The sequence below is a fragment of the Pecten maximus genome, chromosome 3 (assembly GCF_902652985.1).
Source record: "Pecten maximus chromosome 3, xPecMax1.1, whole genome shotgun sequence".
Taxonomy (NCBI): Eukaryota; Metazoa; Mollusca; class Bivalvia; order Pectinida; family Pectinidae; genus Pecten; species Pecten maximus.
The window spans coordinates 7,363,470-7,382,824 of NC_047017.1; the positions used below are offsets into that span (position 1 = coordinate 7,363,470).

Here is a 19,355-nt window from a genome sequence, read left to right on the forward strand (position 1 = left end):
GGTGATCTGAAATTGAGGCTTTTTTAAAACCTGTACACTAATGACTGGCTGTCATTTCTCTACTGATCTAGAATGGATGCATCAGTATCTATACACTGTGATTTTTCAACTGAAATCCTTGTGATCTAAATGGGAATTTTTTTCACTACCTTCTCACAGAAAACCGGCTGTAATGCCTCTACCGAAATCTTATTGATCTAAATTTCGAGGCTGATGGGTGATGTGTCCCGTTTATAAGCTCTGTCATCTGTGAATGCCCCAGTCCAGTCCAGACCAGTCCAGTAGTGGAGTCGAATTAATGAGGTTATCTTTGTGATACCGTACTTTGTATTAATGGGGTATTTTCAACGTTAATTAACGAATTAATGAGGTTATCGTTGTGATATCGTACTACGTATTTTCAACGTTTGATACCACTGACGTCTTCCTTCAATAGACGTGTTTACATTAACTTACAGGGAAAAGTTTAACTTGTATGATACAAATATGTCAAAATTATTGTTTTCAGAAAAAAAATGATTTAATATGATTTCGTTACAATAAGTGTAAAGTAAACAGATTATCCTCTTCCAGAGCACAATGCTAACACCTTAGCAACAATAAGCACATTACACGTCACCTCATAGATCTGACAGGAGACTTCTTTAAATTTAAATATCGTCAAATAAATAAAATAAATGAGAAATTTAATACCAACAAAAGGAATAAAGAATGCCTTGGTAAATTGCATTTACCCGTGGCTATTACTTAGTACTGTACAGATTTTATACTAGTACAAATCCTAATTACCACATCTTATGTTATTAGATTTGACATTGACCTAGATTTGACCTTTATTCGCATGATGGGTGCAGTCGATGACCCAGAGGACGCGTAGTCATTTGGAACACCTGGTCGTTCTATCTTTATACTTTTTCTCTATGCAAGTATATTTTACGTATTTTGTTAAATGATTTTATCGAATGAATAAAGCATGACGAGTGAGAGCCCTCTTGTATGAGGACATTTTTGTATTAAAAACTGAAAAAAAAAACAATAATTACGAAAATACAGAAAGAGTGAACATTCCGATTTGTAACATTGCCAGTACAATATAATATAGGCAATTTTGTGTTATGTTAAAAGAATATATATATATATCGACTTCGAGTTAGAATCAGGTTTTTGTTATTGTGATAATATATTTGATGTTATTATGTCAATTTGATCGCTCTATACTATAAACGGGTTCTTTTTCTTTTCTTTTTCTTTATTTGGATGATGTCAACAGCACTATGATCACAAACAAGTTAAATCAAGAAACGCCTCATGTACTAGTTAATCATCTAAATTATGTAATTACAAATTACAAATATGCAACTGTCAAGACAATTGCATTGATCTTTGACACATATATACATGCAGCTGACATTGATATGATTCATGAACAAAATACCGACATCAAATATTTGGGGTAAATGATTTATCATACAGCTAATTACACGCATTGTGTCCAACTGTTTATAATTATACACAGGAATAGCACGTGCTGGCTGTTTAGAGCTTTGTCCTCCTGATGCAAAACATTGTTCAATTTTTATTTCTTCAACTTTTTCTTGGATACCGCCTCGGTACCTAAGTTCTGGTCCGCATTAAGTGGATTACCCCACTATACCAGTGGTGATAATGTCAAGGCGTCGGGCGGTATGCAGGAAGCGTTATTGTTGAATCTACTTGTCCGACATAATTTTCGCAAATTCTACAAAAAAAAACAAAAAAAATGCATATTTATTTTTTGGAAAGGTATTATCTACTTCAGTCATGCGTTTTTTATCAGGACATTACTATGATTACTTGTTTATTAGGTGATGTTACATTTAAGATTACTTATATATATAAGTATTATACATATATAATATAAACAACGTCTGAACGTCTAAAAAATGATAAGCGTGGTTCTATATTCATGTTTGTCGATAAATATCTTAAATTATTAAAAAATTAATTTTAGCGATGCGTATCTTTGCATTACCATGTCAGATGAGCAATCAATTTACATGTTTATATTATTTTCTGTCCTGACAAATAATATTTACCTTCATAATTAATTTTTTTATCACCATCGGTGTCAGCCTCTTGCATCATATCATCAACTTCTTCCTCTGTAAGTTTTTCTCCTAAACTTACCATCACGTGTCGTAATTCAGTTTTATCTATAAAACCACTTTTATCTTTATCAAACACGTTAAAAGCATTCCGTAAATCTTCCTCGGGATCTTTTCTTCATGTTTTTGACCATCATTGTGATGAATTCGGGAAATTCAATTGTTCTGTTTCCTGCGAAAATAATAATCATTTACACATTACAATGTAGTTCATAGGTATATAAATATCGTTTTTGACCAAGAGATAGTTTCAATACATACATAACAGAATCATAAATGATACTTTATATTTTCAATTGAATAAAAATATAAAGTTTTGATAAAACTCCTTCCCAAATGCTTATACGTATATTGTACATATAGTTTGATTTTTTTATTATTAATTGTGATGTCATTTTTAAATTTGTTTTAAAGTGAAAAAAAAATAAGTCAAAGCATTTAACATGACTTATCAAGGATGATGTGTGAAAAAGCCAGGTACTTTTTTATTTTCTAAATTAGATTTACCATCTGTGTCCACTTCTTTGATCATGTCCTGGACCTCAGCCTCCGTCGGGTTCTGACCTAGTGACCTCATCACTGTCCCAAGCTCTACGCTTGATATGCTACCATCGCCATTTTTATCGAACAAATTGAAAGCACTTTTGAACTCTACAATTTGAAAAAAATAAAATGATAAGAAGACGTTTTTACCGAAAACAATACATTTGTAATACTTCAACATATTTCAATACTACATATGGTCATATCTCACACTTAAAATATTGAATCATTTAGATAATTTGGGACTCTATCATATAACATGTACCATACCATCGGAATCTACCAAAAACCTCTGAACAGTCAGTCTTAGTTCGCATTAGTTGCTACTAGAGGCTACAACGAATAAGCATAATGCTCGGCTTCGCTCAAAGAAAATTCACAATTTTCGTTTGCCCGAACTTAAGACTTAAGACTTAAGATAACCGTTCTATTATGCAGTTATTATCATACCCCAGAATACTAATGGGGCTTGTTCAATGACGTTTCGGCTATGATAGACTTAACATGAATATCACTCAGCTTCATCATCTGATATAGTCTAATAACGTTCACAGTAAGCCAAAGACAAATATGATCACAACTTACCGGCGATCTGTTCCTCGGTCAGTTGTTCTGCCTGAATTTAAAGAAAATTTAAAATCAACTGATTATAAGATCACCTCGGTAAGACATGCATTTGAATGTGTACCTTTCGTAGCTGATTTCTATCCCTTGTTGACAAGTTTAACCTATAAATATGCTTAATGTTCCGTATCATGATGAACACAGTTGGTATGTTCATGTTTATGTACATATGTACCTTTTGTTACATACGTTATTGTGTCAGTGTGCTATGAATAAAACCTTGAAACCTTGAAACAATATGCTTGATTTAACACTCATAGACTTACCTATCCCTACACTGTATATTTCTTAAATTGTAATTACTATTGCTCGGTCGTCCCATTAGGACCTAGTTACCGAATATATGATTTCGCGCAACCAAGCCTTGTAATACATGTAATTCTGTAATGTATACAGCATATTCCCTGGATATTTATTTTCGCGCTATGTTTAATGACCACTAATGTAACGAAATTAAATCCCCGCAAATATTAGTAACGAAACAGTATAATAATGTTTAATCTTATTATGATCATGACATTACCAAATATGACGTCAGTTGGCATTGTTTGATAATAATCAGCATAAGACAGATACTTATGCACTGAATCTAAAGCACTTCTCATGGAATAATTGGATTAAACAAATATCAGAAATGATATTACTGGTCGCGAATCAAATTCATTATTAAATTACGTTTTATACTCCCGTCTCTTACAAAAAAACGTCACAGAACATAGCTACATATATATAATGGATCACTATGAAAAATCACATCGGACCTCCGTAGGATTTTCATGTCTTTTTCTGAAATCACTGTTAACCTACATAGACTATTCTGTGAATAGATAAACAAAAAACAAATTGAAAAATGTATTAAAAGTGTTTAATACATACCATATCGTCCTGTAGACTATAGTTAGTTTATAACCATGGGGTAGAGTCCTATATACGTTGTTGTTTGTATGTCTCGTGTCGGTAGTGAGGAAACACAGCGATAGAATGTATACCGGTAGTCGTCATTCAATATACGCCTGGCATTCATATTTAAAGGTAATGCTATGAAAACATGTTAGCACCAATGTCGCATTGCGGCATATCACCCTGATCCAATACGGGGCCAATCTGACAAGACAAGTGGAAGTATTTCTACATGTAAATAGATCTACCCAACAACTGTTTCATATCAGGGGCATGTTTAAATGAAATCGTCAGAATAACATGAATAAGATGAATATCATAATTTCATTAATATGTTAAATGTCAAATAATAGTTGTCGTATGAGAGCAAAGGCATTCTTGTGGAACGGTGTATCTACGTTTATTTATAATATAAGGTTTCGTATACAAATAAATGCTCACTGGGAGATTGTTGTCAGATTGTTTCGTATATTGGTTGACTCGGTTGGTAAATGGTATACAAGGTTTAAATGGATATTTCATATTCTTACATATATTTCGAAACCTTATAGACATCAAATCTTTCTCATTCGACATGACTTCTAATATCTGCTGACATTTCTTGACCATTATTTTTGCTTCCTAAATCTACTTAAATATAATAAACGCTTTTATTTACTGCTTGAAGACAACTTTTTATTCAACACTTCAGTTTTCTTTGGAAAATACGTTCGGAATATTGATATACTTCTGTGAAAACATAAAATAGACTAAACGTCCAGACCAAAAAAAGAAGAATAAAACCGATGAAAAAATGAGTTGGTTATAAATAATGTTCTGCAATAAAGATATAAACTAGTTCATTTTTCTCTATAATTTCGTTTATCTTAAAATATTCATGAAAAGATAATACACAAAGCTTTGCGACTGAAAATATGATTTTAAATACCTTATATTATACAATGACATAGAAATCTAAAAGCATAATACAAAAGCCGTAAGCAAATTTTATTATAGGGAACGTTTTTTAATCATAATGAACGTGAATGATGTTTTTCTTCTTTTTTTTCAGTTATCAGCTCGGTTCCATGATTTGTAATTGTTTGCTATTTTCTCTTTGTGTTTACCTACTAACTGGTCAGTTTGTGTCTTCATTACCTATTGACAATGTATTATGATTGAGCTAATATTTGTAAATATGTATATGACGGTTTGATATTGACTCCGGATTTCTATACGCCGGAACCAAAGGTTAGGCATGTCAGCTCCACAGCTGAATACCTTTTGTTGCTTGTTGAATAGAGTGTTGACTGCCGGTAGCAATACCAAGTTTGGTCGAGATCTTGAAATGTTGTTTACTTTAACGAAATACAATAACCACGTGTTGTTCAAGGTCAGGTACAGGTTTTAACACAAACATAAATATCGGAAAGGATACTTAGCACGCCAAGTCAGTGTTTGAGTGTTTGGTATTCCAGTGCCAACTGAACCCTGCAAGTTTCGACCACTGATCCAAATATACCTTATGCAGATATATTAAGCTGCTAACCCATTAAACAGACATATTTATAATATCCTTTACGTCATCCTTTATATGAATAAATTAATAATTAATCATGGGAGAAGTCTATTTAAAAGTTTTGTTTAACATTTTAGTCGATGGAATTAGTTGGATTAGCCGGTGAGAAAGGATGACGATAATACGAGCTGGATTTAAAAATTCTAAACACAGCATCACAACACTGGTTAAGATGGTACCTAGTGTGAAATTAACTGATTATAGAATTGATATATGATCATATACTGGACTGGCGGTGATTCTTCTAAAACGTTTCTGGTTGATCATTGGCGACTTGCTTGGGGGAGGGCGTCTTTTCCATTATATGTAAACAGATGCAATAGCTTGATTATCGAGAGATATATAGACCACTTAAACATGCAAGATTTAATACCAATATCGCTTTCTGTAAAACAGCATTTATTAAAAACATGTTAGCCTTTATTCAAATATCAAAAACGGTGTATATATATCATATGCTGATGTTTGTTTGGCGAATTGTCGTCCTGACGAGGAACCACTGCGAAATTGAATGAACATAATGATTGTTGAATAGTTTCATAGACACTTTAGTCCGATGGAGGAAGATGGGTGTCAACAACGAGGAGAAAATGGCTAAGAAAGGGCCATGATCGAAGTATCGGTAGATAGCATCATAAGTAAGTCTACTTCTCCGTCACCATTTTAACGAATTCTGAAAAAAAGCAATACAGACAATATTAAAATCTATTCGTGTAAATTAGAAAAATATGCAATGAAAATATTGACATGATTACTTCTCTTTATATTTGCATCATTGAATAATTCGGCTTGATTAGCTTTAAAAAAGTAAAAAAAAAAAAAAGGCAACTGACCTTCGTAGTTGACCTGTCCATCACCATCAATATCAGCTTCTCCAATCATTTCATCAACTTCCTCGTCTGTTAAGTTTATTCCTAAATTTGTCATTACGTGTCGTAATTCTGCTGCACTGATAAAGCCATTTCCATCTTTATCAAATACTTTAAATAGTTCACGCAACTCTTCATCACTTTCAACCGAAGGTGAGTGATTGTTCATCATTTTTAAGAAGTCAGGGAGAACAATTGTGCCTTTATCTAGAAGAGCAATAGTAATTAAACATGTATCAAAAAACGACATCAGTAATTATCGATTTCAGTTGTTGATATCAATAAGATATTTTGGTAATAATTTTCAGTTCTCGTGTCTGTTTTCGAGGTCAGGTACATACAAATTTTAATTGGCCACTCTGATATTTTATTTTAGGTACAATAATTAAATCTTTTTATTGGCCAGTCTAATATTTTATTTCAGGTACATTAATTAAATCTTTTGATTTGCAAGTCTGATATTTCATTTCGAATGCATTAATTAAATCTTTTGATTGGCCAATCTGATATTTTATTTGAGGTACAATAATTAGATCTTTTGATTTGCCAGTGTGATATTTCATTTCATGTACACTAATTAAATTTTTTGATTGGTCAGTGTGATATTTTATTTCAGGTGCATAAATTAAATCTTTTTGATTGGCCAGTGTGATATTTCATTTCAGGTACAGTAATTAAATTTTTTGATTGGTCAGTCTAGCAGTTTATTTTTGATAACATCAGAACGTTAAAATGTTGCTGAGATTTTTACAAATATAATGCTATGAATATAATTAATAGTTTGATATACAGATTAAAATTCAAAATATGATAATGCATGTCATTGGCAACACCAGTTGTCATAGGGAAACTATCCAAAATCATAGGATATGCACAACAATAGTTTCCGATTACAAATAATTATTAATGGAATGTTCCTAGATTAGAAATATTCAGTCAATGGATTCTTATATTGAAATTTATTTAAATCACTTATGATGAAAATATTCTTGTAATCCTCGCTACCATGGTCGAAAATGTTTTCTTGATATTTAGACTGAATTGAAATAATATGTGTTTGCCGGAGAACAAATACTGATTATTCTCAATTAACTGAAATCAATTGAGTTGTTACAAACTTCATATTATTTATAATCTCGAAACCTGGTTTACCATAAGGGTCAGCCTCGTTGATCATGATCCGTAACACATCATCTGTCGGACACCGACCTAGTGTTCTCATCACTTTGGCCAATTCAGCAGTTTTGATGCTACCTTCTCCGTGTACATCTGTCTGATTGAACGCCTCTTTATACTCTACAATTAGGAAAATGGTCAACTCTACGCTATGATAGCTATACCTATAATTTCATGAATGTGTTAGGAAGAGGAATATTATGATATCTTACTAATTTCATGTGTGAATACATTATGAGATGCCAAGGCAAGATCTTATTTTTTACTTCTTCTTATAGTTCTACTCTACCATCGTCCTTCATCCTGTCCTGTCCTATTACATACCTCTGTTTTACATCCCAATTTTGTCGTACTATCTCTGTTTACTCCAAACTAGTGTCTTACTACATAGTCCTGTCCTTCAAACTTCTTCTGTCCTACTCCTTACCTCTGCCTTGTAACTTATGTCTATCCTATACCATTTGTATATTTACACCTTACAATTTACCTTAAGCTGTCTTACTTCCACACTACACTATATCTCCGTATTACTCCCTATCTCTTTCTCACCCCTTAATCCTGTCCTACATCTTACTTTTCAACGTCCTACTTCTACCATACACCCTACCTCACTCCAACTACTCCCTACCTCTGTCTTAATCCCTACATTGCCCTACATCCAGCCTCTAAGCAGCATCCTGCCTCTACTGTACATCCTTACTCTGCCCTAATCCCTACCTCTGTCCAACTCTCTGCCCCTGTCCTACACTACCTCTGTCCTACTCTACCTCTATCCTACTCCCTACCTCTGTCCTATTCCCTACCTCTGCCCTACTCCCTACATCTGTCCTACTCTCTACCTCTGACCTACTCCCTACCTCTGTCCTACTTCCTACCTCTGTCCTACTCCCTACCTCTGTCCTACTTCCTACCTCTGCCCTACTCCCTACCTCTGTCCTACTTCCTACCTCTGTCCTACTCCCTACCTCTGTCCTACTTCCTACCTCTGCCCTACTCCCTACATCTGTCCTACTCTCTACCTCTATCCTACTCCCTACCTTTGTCCTTCTCCCTACCCCTGTCCTACTTCCTACCCCTGTCCTACTCCATACCTCTGCCCTACTCCCTACCTCTGCCCTACCTCTGTCCTACTCCCTACCTCTGTCCTACTATACCTCTGTCTTACTCTTAACTCTGTCCTACTCTAGCTCTGTCCTACTCCCTACCTCTGTCCTACTCCCTACCTCTGTCCTACTCCCTACCTCTGTCCTACTCCCTACCTCTGTCCTATTATACCTCTGTCTTACTCTTAACTCTGTCCTACTCTAGCTCTGTCCTACTCCTTACCTCTGTCCTACTCCCTACCTCTGTTCTACTCCCTACCCCTTGTCCTACTCTACCTCTGTCCTACTGTAACTCTGTCCTACTCCACCTCTGCCCATCTCCCTACTTATGTCCTGCTCTACCTCTGTCCTACTCCCTCAACCTACTACTGGCTATCCCCTACCTTTGTTTTGCTTCCTACATCTTTACATCATAATTTGTTTGCCTAACTGCCCAGTGTTCCTTTTCCCTCTTCCATCACCATCTCACCAGCATAATATATCTCTTTTATAACCTTGTCTGCCCATCTCTCTATCTCTTCTCTCCCCAATCTGCTGAACACCCTCTCTTCGTTCTCCCTTTGTTTTTCCTAAACGTAAAAAGACACTTTATAGCAAAATTATTATAACCATAATGTGTCTGTTTTTTTTTTCAATATTACCCTGAACAAGAATTTCATTATAACATGATATGGTATATCTATTTAAATGAGAATAACATTATGTTGATCTACTAGCATTGGCCCATGCTATAAATACATATCAATTCTATCACAACTTACCAGCGATAAGTTCGGTATCCATTCTGGCTGCCTAGGAGGTAAATCAAAACATAAAACGTACCATTGTATAAAGCACCGTTCTTAACGTCCTTCTTTATTTATATGTTAACGTGTGGTATGATATGGGCCAGTTCTCTTACTATACCGGTTATTTAAACCCTGGTTGTGCTTGTACCGAGTGTTCCAAAGGTTAATGAGAGAGGTCAAGGTAGAATAACTGTTCATAATACTTTTTAGGCATTGTCCTTTGATTCCACAAGCCTTCGCCATGCATCGCTCAGGGTCTGTATGGGTTCAATGCGATGCACATGTGTGCCATTGTTTTAGGAAAGCACAAGACAGAGGCTATTTGCATTCAAAGAGCATTATAGGTAAAGTTTACATTACATTGACGCCCGCTCATTGTGAAATGGACAGACGCAAATTTAAAACAACATTCTATAAATAATGAGTTAGAAATTGAACAAAACAAAGGTACATGTTTAATTTCCTCTCAGATTTATGTATTAACACATATATTCACCAGAAAACGTACATACCATATTATGAGCAGAACGTTTTTCTATAACCCTGTTTTGGAGACCTCTATAATACATTGCATTGTTTGTGTGTTGCGCTAGTGTATAGAAGTATTGAACCGGTTGGATTCATACCAGTAAACATCGCAGGAGCAGGCGTTCATAATACAATGAATCGACACGTGTAGCAAAATGTTGATACTCGATCAGGAACTGACGAGTTTAATTTGATGTCAAAAGATTTAAACAATACCTCTTTGACGTCATCATCTAATTGCATTTTACCAGTGAAATATTTAGAGGTGTGTTTTGGTGAGTGTGAAGGGACAAACGTGACGAGTCTTGTCGAGCCACCTTTGTCTCTCTGTCTCGAGCAAAAATACAGGTAATATTTTAAGACACTGACCAGGTATTATATCTATCCTGCAAGAGTCTTCAAAAATAAACCTTTTAAAGTAAAATATTATCAACAATGTTCCAAATGTGATTGCCTTTTAAAAGTTGTAGAAGTAGGTCAGTCGAATTGTTGCAAGTGCTAACATTCTAAAATACAGCTGTCACTGCCGGGAAAAAATACATATGATAAATGTATTCCGACAGTGGCAGAATGAAAACAAATACTGACCTGAAAAGACATGTATCATCACTGTTTATATCAGAGTGTTTATATCACTCTGCTGATATAAGAATTCAAGTTTTGTTTTGACCAATCAGAACGGTACGTTATCTTTAACGCATTGAAACCGATTTTCTGTTCAAATCCAGACGAGGCGAAGATAAAATGAGTGGTTATTTTACTTCATGTTTATAACATATAGTGTAGTCCTTATTAAAGTACTCATTTGACAATATTAACGGAAGCCTTACTTACCACGCATGAGCATAGCATTCAAAATGGCGCTGTCATGTTGTTTTTCATCTTTTATGTTCCACTACCTCTGCTTTATTTATTTTAAAAATCGAATATGACGTCATGATATTGACAATAACGTGTCGTCATGAATTATGGAAAACGCCCCTTCATTTGATTAAGTCATCCACGTTTTGATTTTAAACCCTGTCAAACGTTATGTGTGCTATGCAATGAAATATATCAGAAAATCTTCATTAATGAAAGTCGTCTCAGAATTTCTACTTTTGCTCGCTAAGGATCGTGAAAAATAAAAACATCTGGGGCTTGTTTAATGAAAAATACATATGAAATGGAAAGCATGAAATGGTTGTATATAATATAGAAACATAATTACAACTGTAATAGAAAATGTTAAGCTTTCCTTTTTGACGTCAAACCCCAACTTGAAGAAGATGAACACTTAAAAATATTGATGTGCAATCCAATATTTCACAGGCCTTAATTTGTAATTCTCAAATTCATATATTATTCAGTTGTTCATTAAAACTATTTTAATCGATTACCTATTATTAAGACCAATATCTGGAAAATATTTTTGATTTTGGCCCGACACTTTATCGAAATCAATGAGAGGCAGTTGGCTAGTGCTGAGCGTAGGCCGATAGTAATTCTTCGGGTACTCCGACTTTCCACCACCTCCGAAGCCGCCTGCTATGCCCTTAAATAACAGTGGTTGTTTATAGGATGTTAAACAAAACAAACCACACCGAATTGTTATTTAATTTGATTATCTATATATATAGATAAATAATCATTTTTATTGACATGGCACGTATATACCAAATGTTATTTGTTTGGAGTTTAATAGCACGTAAGCAGATCCAATCCAAAATACAACAACCGAGAAGTGGTATCTTGCCCCGCTATACACCGTGGTTTTAAGTGTCATTGGATCCCACTGCGACAGGTAGATGGCGATGGAATAAGCAAACAATGAGTTTAGTCCCAACGCGTTTACTTCGACATTATCATATGCGCGAATTCTGAAATACAAAAAGGAGGTACCATTGAAAATCATTTCGTAATTTCAAATTGCAGATCTCATATAACTCTCCCGTTTAAGAGAAACAAACCTGTTTTCCCCCACCCCCTTGGATTTGTTGTTGTTGTTGTTGTTGTTGTTGTTGTTGTCGTCGTCGTTTTTGTTTTCGTTTGTTTTTTTTTTTTTTGTTTTTTGTTGTTTTTTTTTGTTGTTTTTTTTGTTGTTGTTGTTTTGTTGGGTTTTTTTTTCGATTTTTTTTCAATTTCGTGTATAGGTTAACTGATATTCAGTAAGTATTATTCTAAACATAATATAGTACCATCCAAACTTTCATATCATTTGAATTTACGCAGCAGTAAAAGCAATAAGTTATTTTTTTACAATTAACAATAAAAGAGACACTAGTTTCCTTAATTAATTTACTGTATCATTAATTTTTACACTTTTTTATATCTTTATATTTTCTTGTATTCTTAATAACATCGAGAACGTACCAACGAAACGATAATGGATACCTATTATTTTTTTGGTCAATTGTTACAACAGTTCCTACCCTCATAATTGATAAACCCGTCGCCATCAATGTCAGCCTCCCGTACCATTTCATCATATTCCTCGTCTGTTAGTTTTTCCCCTAAATTTGTCATCACGTGTCTTAATTCCTGGGAACTGATAACGCCATTTCCATCTTTATCAAACACTTTAAACGCTTCTTGTAATTCCACATCGCTATCATTTTCCTTCAGTTTTAATGCCATCCTTTCGAGATATTCAGGAAAATCAATTGTTCCACTACCTAAAATACATAACATGTCATTATAACCAAGCATATCAAGATTTTTTGTTAGTTGAATATTTCTTAAATTAACAACTACATCTACAAAAATGATCTCTTTAAAACATCTTCAGTATCAACCGGTACATTTATTTCAGAATGACACTTGATTTTGAGATTTTGCTATACTTTTTGTAGAGCTAGCGATATGAAAGGTGTTCTGTTTCGAAATGATTTAGTTCAGTATAAGATAAATTAAAAGCATCTCCAGCTGATTTGATCATCTCAAGGTCGACACTGGTTTTTGCTGTTTGAATTCTCGTTTTTAAAATACGGGAAAACAAAAAGTTGACAATCTTATCCGAATATTACATGTATATTACATTTTTTTCCCAAATAAAATTTACCATCTCTGTCCGACTCGCTGATCATGTCCTGTAATTCAGCTTCCGTTGGGTTTGCACCTTGTGCCCTCATCACTGTTCCCAACTCGCTGCATTCTATGGTACCGTCGCCATTTTTGTCGAATAAGCTGAACGCCTCTTTGAATTCTACATTTAGGAAATACATAAACAATTTGCACTCAAATCACGCAATATTGACAGCTTAACATGTTTTATGTATACGATTTTTTTATGATGTATAAATACTGTATCTGCATGATAAATGAAAGTGCAGTTGCTCTTTACCTATTATTTGAAATTATATTTTTTTCCAAAACCATGACAGATCTGCTTTCAAATCCTTATGACACTATCCGTGTAGCATTGTTTACAAACAACAACCGAGGTAAACAATGTTTAAAAACCCGTAAACAAATGTCTAAAGAGTATCTGAGGCTGTAGTGCTATAGCTTAATCCCATTTCATTATTCATAACACTGAATCGCCGTTTAATGATTATGGAACCTACAGTTATGGTCCCAAGACAATGTTGGAGGGGCCTGTTACTCTACACTAAATTTCAGAAGAGAAAATGTGGGAGTGAAGCATACAGGTAATCATTTGCTAGGTACCATAAACAATAATCATTATCTTATGTTTCTGTAGTTTTTAATTGTTCAATTGAGTATCACATAATGCGATATATTTAAACAGTCTTATTGTAATAATGATCAGCTGAGATTTTTAATTGACCCTATTTCTGTATATTAAACTACAACTTACCGGCGATCTGTTCTTCTGTCAGTTGGTCTGTCTGAGAAGAAAAAACAATCGAAACGTTTTAAATGATATTTGTTCACATATAGACATTACTTGATTTAACATGAATCACGTTTATTTATTTGCATATGTGGTAATTTTTTATTTTTTTTTTTTTTATGGAAATTTTTTATTTTCTTCCATACATATGCATACATGTAGCAATACATAATATTGGTGTATATTTAATTGCAGCAATTACTTTTTTTCATATGCTTAATAAAAATTCGCTTATCGATACATGAAGTATACCTCAGATGCAGTTTCGTCACAATACATTAAATCTTGCAACTTATTAGAGTGTCGCATAAAATGAATGTGTTCATCACGATTTCATATTATTTCATTGTGGAATGTGGCTGATAGAACATGCTCTTTTATATTTGTTTTATTGTGTTGCTATAGCGATTTGTGGTATACTTCAGGTAAGGATATTGCCATATTAATTCAGAAGAAAACTTTTTATACATGTAGATATACAAAAAAAAAAGACATACATAAAGACTTCTTTCATACACGCACAGACTCGTACTTTAACAGTAGTAGAGTTCTAAAAGTAACAATATCAAGTTTTCCTTTTTTTGATTTGTTACGTTATAAGGGCTTTCAAATCAACCCATCGTTTTTCAAATTTTTGGACAGTCATATTTTTCCTATGAATGTACTGTTCATTTTTGTAATGTTTTTCTAGTTCCATTTTGAATATAAGTAGAGCAGGCAGATGATTTTTATACTTTTGCTTGTATATGTGTAATTTCGTGGTACTTAATACATATACTATGATAATGACTCAAACTTACATTAGATATGTTCATACATATGTACATTGTAGAGTTTCGTATGTGTACAATGATTAACAGTATACCAGTCTGGACAATATATAATAGCATGGTCTATTGTTTAAGCACGGTTCATTATACAGCATTCACGACGGGTGTAGATAAAAATAGACTAATATTTAACAATGTACTTGTATATATTGTCTCTATAGTATATATTGAATGTAATCAAACATATTAGTAATATTGTTTTTCAAATAATGCTTATTTATTCGTTTATATCTAAAATGATTAAAATTTAAAAGTATTTTAATGAACCCTAACATTATTATTCACACAAATAAATTTGAAAATGAAACAAACACCTGGATACGTATGTATGTTTCTATATACAAAGCATGTTACAGTATGATATTGTACTGTCGATATGAATAATAGTTGTCATAATCACCACTAATACACCAATAATTATTATAGCTAAAATATATCATAGACGCTACAAATACCCCAAAAATGTATACATACCATATTTTCACTAAGAAAATACCACGTGTTCCCCTGATTTGCCCTCCACTGTACAGACTTGTTTGTATGACGCACCAATTGTCATGAGTCGAGATAGCTAGTGATTGAATCGGGCTGGTTAACGTCACGAGAACACGGAATAACCATTGTTTATTAGAGACAATACGCAATTGTGTTTAATAAGTATTTAAAGAAAATGTGAAAATATGTACCACAATGTCGCATTGCGTCATGTCACTAAGACAAATATTGACTATAATTGACTTGATCAGAGTGATTAGCTTTAATAAGGCTTATCAATATGTTGTGTGTTTGTGTCACAATTAGATAACTGCGTAATTAAATAAATAAATATCTCTTAACATTAGATAACAGAAATACATATAAAGATAAATAGTATTATACATCAGATGATATATAAATGGATATGTGTAGATGGATTGTTTAAACAAATGAAACGCATCTTATGATATTTAAATGATAGTAAAAAGTATTCATATCCTACGCTCTAAATACATATATAAATATTTATACTGTATATAGAGGATATTAAATGGTTTCCCGTTTAATATAATATATATTTCACGGTTATGACAGAATATCGATATTTCCAAGAGTGCGAAATATTCTGTAATGCGAGTGAAATACATATTATATTAAACGGGAAACCATTCAATTTTTTATTGCATTTTATACACTTAAAATAAAATAAAAAAACATTGAAACATTAGTAGTTCAAAAAAGTGCGGAAATCAGTAGTCTGTGCAGGAATAGCTAACATCATGTGAGTACTTTTTCAAAATTTTTTAAGAATTACAGCAAAATAACGAAATTTACCTATCTTTGCTTCGACTGGAAAAATCAACAAGTTTCATTGAGGTTAGATTGGCTAATTATGAAAAACTTATATTTTCACTGCAAAACTTATATTTTTACTGCAAAATTATATATTTTCATTCCAAAATCTTATATTTTCACTGCTCATCGTCGTTGCTGTGAAATCATAAGTTTGATACATTTCTTTATTGTACTGGTAGAAATACAATAAACAGACATAAGATTTTGAAATGAAAATTATGAAACAAAACAGGCAAAGGGAGATTACTCATTCATATATCTTAATTACATTTAAAATCAAACATCGCAATCAAACGTAATGCACACATAATACAATTACAGCAATTATTTGATTATCATGAACATATTATATAAACACAACATGCCACTCAGATGTTGACAGACATTGACCAAAAGTTCATATAGCATATAGCTGCACGGGTCATAGCTGACAATACTGTTAAGTTACAAATTTTATTGAAAAATGTTTATATATATATACTTCAATTGACAAAATGTATGCTGTACATGAAAAATGATTGCACAAAGTACTAAACAAACGTGCTAAACGAAAGACTTTCAATATATCCTTATATCCATGAATGTGAGACGGTTTCATATTCAAAAGAGCAGACACAATATGGATTGTTTCTTAGATTATCATTAAATAAATCAAAATTTTAATTACAACAATAATTTTTAATTTGACAAAGAATAATATAATATTGTACACCCTTCTGTTTTGAAAACAAATTGTGCTGATTCAATATCAGTAATGGCATTTCTATTTGATGTTTAATTACAACAGGAATTTTTAATTTGACAAAGAATAATATCAGCCCTTGTGTTTCAAAATGTGTGTTGATACGATTTCAATACTGACATATGTATTTGGCGTTGTAAAAATTAAAAGAGTAGGGAGTTAAAGATGCCATTATCAGAGGTGCTAATCGTGCGACACAAAAGATTTGACAGTGGATTTGATATTCTCGTTTGTCTGTGGGAATAGAGGTTGTTGTAATCATTGTCAGCAAAAGAATTTAGGATACTTTGTAAGTACTAAGGTGAAAGCCCATGCTTTATTTTATAAATCATTGTTTGTGTTTATCTCTTCTTACTGACAGTGTTTTCGTGTTTTCCCGCCAAGTCCATTATATAGTATATTGTGTGATGTTCCAGATCTAAGTCCTGTTATAATTCTAGCTGCTTCGTTTTGTAAAGATTGTAATTATGACATATTATGTCGGCATATTCTAAAATTGGTCTAATAAATGTTGTGAAAATTTCTTCTCAAAGCTTTTTTCATGTATATTTAGAATACAATTCTTCAAAGTTGTATCTTTCTAAAGTGTTAATTACCGAGAGTTTGTGTTCTGTTGTATCAATGATTTCATTGTTTTGGAAATTTATTGGGGTGTGAGTTTTGTTGTGTTTTCTAGAAAATAGTACTAGTTTGGTTTTGTTAGGATTAAACTTGCCCATACACCAATATTAGAGTGATGTTAGCGCTTGGGCTGCTTGTGCTGGGTGTTCATATATAATTACGTATGTGGAGGGGTGGTCTGCAAAATATAAAACATTTTCAGTGGTGTCATTAATATAGAAGAGAAAAAGAAGAGGCTCAAAACCATATCCCTTGGGTGCCCCTGCATTAATAGCATTTAACTTTGGATGATAGCCTTCAGTGGTCACTCTTTGAAATATATAGGAAATTATCAAACAACAGGGGCAAAATTTTCATTAATTCCATACAATCTAAGCTTTTGCAAAAGACCTTCGTACCATAACTTGTCGAAGGTTTTGCTGGCATCACAAAACTAAACCTAAGATCATTTCCCTGGTTCATATTACTAACGATTTCATCTAAAATCAAGAATAATTTATTAACAGTAGAATCATCAGATATAAAACTAGACTGATGCTTGGTTAGGATCGAATTTTCAACTAAGTAGTTGTTTATACTATACTGAAGCTTGAGATCATTGAGATTGGGCTGTAATTCAGGACATCATCAGATGAATCACTTCCTTTTATATTGAATTAATTTGTTTGTTTCCATCCATAGGGTAATATACCAGAGTCAAGTGTTTTATTAAGTATAAGGCTGAGGGGAAACATTAGTGAATTGGTCAATTTTTACAACTTTAAAAACAATACCATCAGGACCAGGGGGTCATATTTATATGCAGTTTTTTTTAAAGATGTCTGTTTGATGTATAATAAAATAGCCATGATAGACTAAAATCTATAACATTAAATGAATAACGTCATTTATTATGCAGACCCGTTAAGTTTAAAACGGACCTCTGTCGGCGGACAATATACCAGCTTATTTTCGCGGTGACTTAATGGAGCGTCTTCGTGTCTTAACGACTCCTTCGCGGTAATTCTTGATCAATTTCGCGATTAAAACTCCTGAAAGACAGCAGGTCTTTTAGGAGTGTAAATCGCGAATATGTGATTGAAACAATATCGCGGCGGAGAAAATTAAACGTTTGTTTACATGTAACCCTGGTAAATACTAGCCGCAATATACCGCTCGGCTAGAGAGATCTTCTCTTTAGCTCGATCGGTTGAGCGTAAGACTAGTAAGCCAGAGGTCCCGGGTTCGATCCCTAGCGGAGGCAGTGATTTAAATTTAATTAATCCTGCAATCTGTTACATTGGCGCCCATGTAGGGACTCGGGAATGATACTCATCGCTGCTTGCGAAAGCATCGCTGTTACCCCTGGAAACTCGAGGACGAGTTCTTTCCTGGAGGGGGAGTATGTAACCCTGGTAAATACTAGCCGCAATATACCGCTCGGCTAGAGAGATCTTCTCTTTAGCTCGATCGGTTGAGCGTAAGACTAGTAAGCCAGAGGTCCCGGGTACGATCCCTAGCGGAGGCAGTGATTTAAATTTAATTAATACTGCAATCTGTTACACAGTGTTTTCTACCGTATACAGTAATATATGGTTCTGTGTATCTATTGTAACTTTATCACAATGAACTCATGAATGATAAAAGGCTTACCTTTTATCAATAGATTTATTTGTATATTTACTTATTTATTTATCTTAATTGTATTGCTTCTTTCAATTAACAAAATTTGTATTCATCATGAGATCGGAATCAAACTTTCATGATTATTTGATTTAATGAC

The 19,355-nt window shown here is 33.4% G+C and overlaps 1 protein-coding gene across 1 annotated transcript; it reads right to left on the reverse strand.

The window, feature by feature from the left end:
- Positions 1-669: 669 nt before the first annotated feature.
- On the reverse strand, positions 670-18,715 carry LOC117324590 (calmodulin-like protein 12). The gene is given in 14 exon segments (XM_033880510.1): positions 670-1,738; positions 2,076-2,260; positions 2,262-2,316; positions 2,652-2,795; positions 3,273-3,303; positions 6,429-6,442; positions 6,603-6,845; positions 7,791-7,934; positions 9,387-9,486; positions 9,679-9,758; positions 12,645-12,887; positions 13,274-13,417; positions 14,033-14,063; positions 15,373-18,715. Coding segments are annotated over 14 exon segments (1,446 nt in total). The 5' UTR covers positions 15,376-18,715; the 3' UTR covers positions 670-1,709.
- Between the last annotated feature and the right edge of the window lie 640 nt (positions 18,716-19,355).